Source organism: Crocuta crocuta, unplaced genomic scaffold (genome assembly GCF_008692635.1).
Source record: "Crocuta crocuta isolate KB4526 unplaced genomic scaffold, BGI_CrCroc_1.0 scaffold110, whole genome shotgun sequence".
Lineage (NCBI taxonomy): Eukaryota > Metazoa > Chordata > Mammalia > Carnivora > Hyaenidae > Crocuta > Crocuta crocuta.
In genome coordinates, this window is record NW_027527386.1 from 894,298 (window position 1) to 903,073 (window position 8,776).

The 8,776-nt window shown below is 62.0% G+C and overlaps 1 protein-coding gene across 1 annotated transcript in view; it reads left to right on the forward strand.

Moving 5' to 3' along the window:
* RFX2 (regulatory factor X2) overlaps positions 1 to 8,524 on the forward strand; it is a 44,909-nt gene extending 36,385 nt beyond the window's left edge. The window contains exons 11-17 of the mRNA XM_077778155.1: positions 24 to 178; positions 1,271 to 1,368; positions 2,133 to 2,282; positions 2,891 to 3,099; positions 4,784 to 4,937; positions 6,455 to 6,497; positions 7,020 to 8,524. Coding sequence (XP_077634281.1) covers positions 24 to 178; positions 1,271 to 1,368; positions 2,133 to 2,282; positions 2,891 to 3,099; positions 4,784 to 4,937; positions 6,455 to 6,497; positions 7,020 to 7,132 — 922 coding nt within the window. The 3' untranslated portion in view covers positions 7,133 to 8,524. The remainder of the gene's footprint in view (positions 1 to 23; positions 179 to 1,270; positions 1,369 to 2,132; positions 2,283 to 2,890; positions 3,100 to 4,783; positions 4,938 to 6,454; positions 6,498 to 7,019) is intronic.
* The last annotated feature ends 252 nt before the right edge of the window (positions 8,525 to 8,776 follow it).

Below are 8,776 nucleotides of genomic sequence, written 5' to 3' on the forward strand. Positions count from 1 at the left end.
CACCCCGTCCCCCTCCCCCGCAGTGACGGAGAGCCCGAAGCCACTGTCCTCCCGAAGGACAAGCTGGTGTCACTGTGCAAGTGCGAGCCCATTCTCAAGTGGATGCGGAGCTGCGACCACATCCTGTACCAGGCCCTGGTGGAGGTCCTCATCCCCGACGTGCTGCGCCCGGTGCCCAGTAAGCCGCTCGCAGGCCGCGCGCTCACCCTCCCGCCCCTCGTGCTTCCCTGTCCCCCGGAACCCGGCCCGGGAGGTTCCAGCTCAAGACTCCGGGGACGCGCGCCTCCTTCGGGCCACCGCCTGCGGGCCCCCGGTGACACTCCGGCCAGAGGAGGTCCCCAGAAGGCGGGGCCGAGGTCACAGGACAGACCTGCCCCAGTCTGCAGCTTTGCTAAAACCCCGCTGGGGCTGGGGGCCTTCCCAGGAGCCCTGCCCCCCCCTCCATGCGGCCAGGCCGCGGGGCGGGCATCCCAGCCCCCTCAGGCCCTCCCTGTGGGCCCCCAGCGTCCTGAGGGAGGAGGAGGAGGAGGAGGAGGAAGGGCCCTGAGGCCTCGCTCCTGATGAAGGGCCGCAGGGGGCACCACGGGTTACCTGGCGGGGACCTAGCAATACCTGTGCCTATCGGCCCAGCGGAAAGTGTCTCTCTCAGTGAGCCGGCACTGCTTTTGTGCCCAAAAATGGGGACAGCAGGACGATCGCCTTTCTCCCCTCGTCGCCTGCCCGAAACCGCTCGTTGTGGCCTGCGCTTAGTCTCCGTGTTAACGGTCGAGCTGCGGTGTATTTGTAGCGTTTTATTCTAACAGTCTTACGGGTTTCGCGTTGCAAGGCATCTCAGTAGCTTCAGAAGCGGGTAGAACATACGTACCTGTGCGTGTCCGAGGGCCTCTCCTCCGTGCTGTGGGCCGTCCGGGGCACTACGGGGGGCTGGGCCCGGCCCCCGCCCACTCGGTGCCAGGAGCTCCCCCAGCTGTGAGGACCACAGAGGTCTGCACACACCCCGTGTCCCCCGGGAGCAGAGTCGCCCTCGGTGAGAGCCGCGAGCACAGACAGGCAGGTGCCGAAGGTGAAGGCAGCGGGCGGCCCTCACTGCTGCCCAGCGCCGCCCGCGCGGAGCGCCCTGCCTTCCCCTGGTCCCTCGTCCCTGGAGCACTGCTGCCTCTTTTCCTGCGCTGCTCACTCTTGCAGGTTCCCTGCGCGCGTGTTTCTTCCTGAAGCTGGTCCTGACGGGCAGGCCTGCCTGTCTCACCGTGACGCGGCTCGTGTCTCCCAGGTACCTTGACCCAGGCCATCCGTAATTTTGCCAAGAGCTTGGAAGGCTGGCTGACGAATGCCATGAGAGACTTCCCACAGCAGGTCATCCAGACCAAGGTAACCACTCCGCTGTGACGGGAGCAGCTGGCGGGCGGGGGGGCTTCAGGGAGGGGCCCCTGTCCCCTGCCCCAGGGAAAGCAGGCCACCCCTGTGGGTCCTGAGGCCCCTGAGTCCTCCCAGGAAGCCCTGAGGCTGCTGGCGAGGCAGGACCAGCGCTAGCAGGGAGGGGCACGACAGATGTCATTTGCTGGGATGCATTTGGGTCAGTTCGGAACAGGTAGAATGATTCCAAGCCCATCATAGGAGGGAGGGTCCAATCTAGGCCACAGATCAGGACCTGAAATGCGCCGGCTTGGCCTCCATGCACAGAAGAGAGTGCCTGCCTGGCGCTCTCGCAAGCGGCCCTTAGAGACCTGCGTACGGAAGCCGTCAGGCCCCCAGCACCTGGCCTCCCTGACCCTGGAACTCTGTGAGACCAGCGGCTCCCGAACTTCAGGCTGCGTAGACTCGCAGGCCCCGCCCCACAGAGCCTGATCCCATGGCCCCCAGGAACCCGTCCCCCCATCCCCAGCCACTCCAGAGAGCCAGAGGAATTCTGGGGGCATAAGCCTGCTCAGTCCCGATACCGTGGCATCTTCTATAGAGGCCCAGACGCCTTGGTGAGGTTTCTGTCCTTCGTTCAGTCTCACTCTTCGGGTCCTTGAGACTGTCCGAAGCAGGGGTGGGGTGTCCCTCTCCCCTACTCCCTCCCCCTGCACTGACCCTGAGCCCAGTGCCCTCCCAGGAAAGGACAGCTTACCTTGCGGCTCCCTCGGCCACAGGTGGGCGTGGTCAGCGCCTTCGCACAGACCCTGCGCAGATACACGTCCCTCAATCACCTCGCTCAGGCCGCCCGGGCCGTGCTCCAGAACACTTCCCAGATCAACCAGATGCTCAGTGACCTCAACCGCGTGGACTTTGCCAACGTGCAGGTGACTCTCCGCTGTGACCCCCCCACCCCCACCCCCGTGGCCCGGGATGGGGCACGGAGCCCCGGCCACAGATCGGCGACGCCGTGTGTGACTCTCTATCCCGCGGGCCCAGGCTTCCAGGCTCGAGAAAAATGCACAAAAGCACAAAATTCAACCCACAGCAAAACCCAGTGTGCGTGAGGACAGGCTCAGGGCGGAGGCCCCCCTGCAGCCCGCCAGCCCCCACTCCCTGATCCCGCGGGCCCTCCACACCTCGGTTCATGCTCTGAGAATGTACCTCCCATTGCCGTTTTCGGGCTCTCTCCTCTGGGCTCCGAGCGGCACGGGCTGTGCGCCTGCGGGTCTGGTGCTGTCCACGAGTCCCTCCACGACACACACAAACACGTTTGGGAAGGGGATCGCTTGAGAGTGAGACACCACAAAGACCCGGCCTGTCGTCTGACCCTCGGGCCCGGGAAGCATGGGTTTAAGCACTTAGGAGCCCGGGCAGCTTCCCTCTCTGGACGTCTGTCCGTCCGTGTCAGCCCCCGTGCTGGGCGGCAGCGGGAGGGGCCCAGGGCTGGCGCTGCCGTGGGGGGCTGCCCTGACCCGCCGCCCGCGCCCCGCAGGAGCAGGCCTCGTGGGTGTGCCAGTGTGAGGAGAGCGTCGTGCAGCGCCTGCAGCAGGACTTCAAGCTGACGCTGCAGCAGCAGAGCTCCCTGGACCAGTGGGCGACCTGGCTGGACGGCGTGGTCACCCAGGTCCTGAAGCAGCATGCGGGCAGCCCCAGCTTCCCCAAGGCCGCCCGGCAGTTCCTTCTGAAATGGTCCTTTTACAGGTAAGCCCAGCTCGGCTTCTGGAAGAACTCGGGACGACGGGGCTGGGGGTCTGGAGCCGGAGCTGCCTGCCCGGCAGGGACGCCATGTTGATAGTCTCGGAGGTGAGCGGCCTGTGACCGTGCTTTCCAGACGTTTGCCCTCCTGTGGTTGACGGGAGGCGCCAGGAAGAAGGCAGTGGGTGCAACATAAGCAGCTCACAGGGTGGGGAAGGGGGCCCACGGAGAGCCCACCAGGGACCCAAAAGCCCAGCTGTCCTGTTCACCTTGGGGGCTTGGCCGTACAGAGCCGAGAAGGTTCCGAGGAGAAAACGTCCCAGATCCCAAGCCGGCCCACTCTGTCCACTGACCCCACCTTTGCATCCGCAAACGTTCAAGCGACCTTTGCTTTGCACGCACCGATTTGGACACGGCAGTCAGCACGGGCTGACCCCTTGGCTGCCTTTGCTCAGTGGCCTCAGACCCACAGCCCACTGAGGCCACGAAAGGAAAAGCATTAAGTAGAATCTGTCATCAGCTGCTGTCACTGACTCACTTGCACACCCCACCCTTCAGCCCGTTAAAAAATAAAGGGCCACGTTAAAATGTCCAGAAGTTGATTTGGACATTTCACATCGGGTAGCCCCAGCCCCAGGCGGTCGGTGAGCGAGGGGAGGGGTGTTTGCAGAGAATTTGCGGGAGCAAAGCGAGGACGTGAGGTGACTGACTGCAGCTTCAGGGCGGCGGCTCTGCTGTAATGAGAGCCCGGCGTCCGTGGTGCCTTGTTGCCAAGGTTCACTCTCGGATTCCGGCCTGGACGCCGGCTTAGCTCTGGTTCGCTGGGGCCACGGGGCGTCAGAGCCCCTGCCGCGAAGGCCCCCTGTTTGATTACGGTCAGGGGTCCACACCCGTCTCCTCTCCTGCCTTGTCCTTTCCTGTGTCTTTGCGACACCAGCGCTGAGACGTAAGCTCTGAGGTGGGACGTTTGGGGGTCGGGGCCAGAGGTTTGGGTCAGGTGCAAGTTGTCTAATTCCTTCAGATCAGGGGTCGCTTTTCTATAAAGGATCAGTAAGTATTTCCAGGAAATAAATCAGCTATTATTGGCACACGCCCTGTAACGAACACGCATGGCTACGTGGCAATAAAATGTTATTTACGGGCACTGAATTGTGAAATTTCAGGTACTTTTTCATGGGTCGTGAAATATAATGCTGCTTTTGACTTTGTTTCCAACCACTTAAAAATAGAAAAACCATTTTGAGTTCGCAGGCAGTACTCGACGGGCAGTGGGCTATATCTGGTCCGGATTTGGGGCCCTTGTTTGCCAGCCCTTGCTGCGGCCCAAAGAGGCGGAAGCGCCCTGAAGTTCTGTCTTGTTTTAGGCCCCAAACCCCTGACTGAGAAGAGAAGGGTGGATGGGAGGGAATCCCGGGAAGTGGAGGGAGGCCGCCGGCCGTGGGCGAGTCAGTGAGGGCGCCGCGGTGACCGCAGGCCGCGCCCTCCGGCTTGTGTCACACAGGGACACAGGGTCCTGTTGCCACGGTCTCTGGCTTAGAGCCTTCGGCTCCCGCCCGCAGACACCCCCCCCCCCCCCCCCCCGGNCAGGCCCCTCGTGGGCCCACGGGCCCCCCAAAAAGCCTGGCTCGACTGCCTGCCCGCGACGCCCTGCTCCCAGAAGTTTCCCAGCCCCTGTGTGCCCATCCCTCAGCTCCATGGTGATCCGCGACCTCACACTGCGCAGTGCCGCCAGCTTCGGCTCCTTCCACCTGATCCGCCTGCTCTATGACGAGTACATGTTCTACCTGGTGGAGCACCGCGTGGCGGAGGCGACGGGGGAGACGCCCATCGCCGTGATGGGGGAGGTGAGCCCCCCCGACCCCCGCCTGGGGACCCCGGGAGGCCTGGGCGAGCAGACGCGCTTGCCGGGGCCGGTGGGTGGGAAAGAGCTCGCGGGCTGGGCCCAGCTGACCCGGGTTCAGACCTGGCTCCTCTCGTCTCAAGTTCCCGCCTCTGAAGCGGGACCTCGAATACCCACCCGCGGGGTCTATGGTTGTAAAATGCATTTACCATTTACCATTCTAGCCAGTTTGGGTTTTTTTTTTAAGTTTATTTATTTATTTTGAGGGAGAGAAAGAGAGACAGCAGGTGAGGGGCAGAGAGGGGGGAAGAGAGAGAATCTCAAGCAGGCCTCATGCTGTCAGTGCAGAGCCCGACACGGGGCTCGAACCCATGAACCGTGAGATCATGACCTGAGCCGAAGTCGGCTGCTTAACCGACTGAGCCACCCAGGCGCCCCCACCATTCCAGCCATTTTAAAGTGAACACTTCAGTGACATTCAGTACATTAAGAGTTGTGCAAACACCACTTCTGCGTAATTCCGGAAAGCTCCGTCACCCCAAAGGCAAGCCCCATCCCCATCGGCAGTCACCCCCGTCCCTCTGCCCAGAATCTGGCAACCAGTGCCCCCCTTTCTGCGAGGATTTGCCCGTTGTGGACGTTTCACACGCACAGATCACACACAATGTGGCCTTTTGTGTCCGGCATGTGTCCCCCAACACGATCTGTCTGCGGTGCAGCCCTGTTATGGCGGCTGTCATTGCTTCACTCCTCCTGTGGCCAAACGATGTCCCACCGTGTGGCTCTGCAGCGCTGCCCTTCACCCACCCCGCGTGTGACCACACGGGTCATTTACTGTGGGGCTGCTGTGAACGCTGGGTGCACCTTCTGGTTTGAATCCCTGTTTTCGCCTCGTTGGGGCACTTTCCTGGGAGCGGAGTGTGGGTCACTCAGGAAGTGGTGGCTCTTGGGAAGAAAGGCGGTGACGCTTACAGAGCTTTTAACACAGAAGCCTGTCACCACTCGGAGGCCACAGTCCCTGCCCCCTTGGTGGCCAGAGCAGTCAGCACCCCCTCAGCCCTCCAGCGGTGGCCAGGCCAGAGGGGACACACCCAGCATCAGGAGAGGACACGCAGCATCAAGAGGGGGGACACAGCATCAGGAGAGGACACCCCCAGCATCAGGAGGGGACACGCAGCATCAGGAGAGGACACACCCAGCATCAGGAGGGGACACGCAGCATCAGGAAGGGACACCCCCAGCATCAGGGAGGGGACACACGCAGCATCAGGAGGGGACATGCAGCATCAGGAGGGGACACGCAGCATCGGGGGGGACACCCCCAGCAGCAGGAGGGGACACGCAGCAGCAGGAGGGGACACCCAGCAGCATGAGGGGACACGCAGCATCAGTACCACCTCGTGTGGGAACCACTGTCATTTCCAAGCTAAAGCCTGTTTGAACTGTGGGAGGGGCGGTGGCTGACACTCACAGGACCAGGCCCCCCTGCGGAGGCCCCTGACCCCCCCTTCTCTCTTCCAGTTCAACGATCTCGCCTCCCTGTCGCTGACGCTGCTCGACAAAGGTGGGTGTGTCTGTGGCTTTTCCCTGCGGCTCTTCCTCCCACCCCTGCGCTAGTGAAATGGAGGCAGCCCCTGGGCCCTGGGGTGGGCTGGGGGCCCGTGATCTGCTCCGGACAGGCAGGGGCGGTCTGGGCGGCAGCAGTGATGCTCAAGTGGCCCTGGCTACCCCCTCCCCCCACCGAGGCTCTGAGGAGCAGCCTCCCCCTCACATGGGCACCTCGGGGCGACGTCTAGTCCCGTTCCCCAGGCACTTCCACATGGGGCCCCAGAGCAGGGCCACAGCCTCAGCCTCCGGCAGCCACTTGCCCCCACCCCACCCCATTCCCCGCCCCGCGGGGTGGGGACACCAGCGGCTGAGGGGACCTGCCAGGAATGTGACCCAGCAGTGACCGCCCGTCCCGGGGGCACTGCAGGGTGGGGGCCCTGGCCCGGCCGTGCCCGCGCACTTCTCTGAGAATGTGCCGCTCTCTCCCTCCCTGCTGCACCCCCACCCGCATCCCTCATCCCCGACGCTCACCCTGCAGATGACCTCGGCGAGGACCGCGGCGGCGAGGCTGACCCCGACGCCCACAGCCTGGGCGAGCCGCTGGTGAAGCGGGAGCGCGGCGACCCGAACCACTCCCTGCAGGGCATCTAGCTGGACGGTGCCTTCCCTGGGCTCCAGACCGGGCCCCTCGGCTCCGCCCCCGCGGTGCCTCTTAGGTGACGCGACCTGACCCCCCAGGGCACCGGCGCACCCTCATGGGACTCGCCTCAAGGAAACCATTGGTAAACACGGCCAAAGGTGACGGCAGGCTCCCGAGTGCCCGAGCCGCTCACCTGGTCTCCCTGGGTCATCTTCTCCTGGACGCTCTCACTGTCTCCTCTGTTGCCCGTGAGCTCCGGTCCTCCACGCACCCCCGCCTGAGGGCCGCACGCCTCGGCGCCTCCACCTTGGGCTTCTCTGTTCCGCCGGTTCCAATTTCCACCGTTATTTTTTAAAAGTCAGATCCCAGGAGGGAGGGGGTGTCCTGCAGCTGCCGAGCCGCCCTGAGCCCACCGGTGTCCACGGAGCCCCCGCCCTGGCGCCCGCTGGGGGCAAGGGACCATCTCAGCGCTGTGCCCGTGGCCGATTGCCGAGTCCCTGGGCCACTCACAGCCCACAGCCCCGTACGTCTCCAAGAACAAGTCACGGAAACGGCCGGCTCATGCCGAGACACCGTGGTGTCTTTAAGAATCAAAACCATATGTTTTATCAGCCACTAGAAGGATTTGGGTTCCGTCCAAGTTCACAGCCAACATCAGGCCAAACTGCTGGGTCTGGAATGAGTTTGTTCCGAGGGGGCTGGGTGGTCGGTGTTTCAGTGGTGCCTTCAGAGGGCCAATCTGCCTGGCTCCCGCTCCACAGAATCTTCTGGAATGCCTGCCTTTGAACTATCAATCCTGGAGCACTTTGACCCCGGGCAAGTCCCATCTTGAACTTCTCAAAGTAGAAACTCTTCTTTGAGTTAAACGAATCCCCGAGGACTTGCACGGCCTTGAACTTTGAACACTCCGGGTCTGTATCCGTCATAACACGTTGCACCTGGTTAGCTCCGTGCAGGAGTTCCGCCCCCAAACCAACCGCAAAGAAGAAAGACAAACCTCTGGTCTAGGAAGCGCCATCTTACAAAATGCAATAGTTTCTTCTTTGGGAAATATGTTTATATCAATAGTTTTGTGCTCTACTTGTTATTAGAACGTTTCTTATGAACATGTATATTGCAGTATATTCAGTCCCCAATATTTTTTTCTCACACAGAAGGTACTGATGTAAACTCACGTGGCCTTTAAAAACCTTCCTTCCTCGGCCCACGTCAGGTGTGCGGAGGGGTGCGGAGGGGAAGACGAGAAAGACAGGCGCCTATTTTAGAAGCCGAAAAGTCCATGACGATCACAATGTTTGTCTGCTTTTACGGTTCAAGACTTAGATGGAATCAGACAGAAAGAATGTCTTTAAAATATATATCTTCTTCTCTCCTGGGAGACATTTACGCTCCCGGTTCACGGACTGTGATGGCTTTTCTTGCACATGCGCTAAGCGGTACAAACGGGGTTTCCGCCTCGGCTCCACGAGGAGCGACAGAGTTGACGGTAAAGACACGAGCCTTGCAAGCCCGTTCTTGTTTCCCACTGCAGTGAACACACTGAGTCACGATCCGCACACACGCCTGCCCTCCTACACACACACACGCACACACACACTCCGGCATCCACACCCCTGCCCCTCCTACACACACACACACACACACACACACTTCGG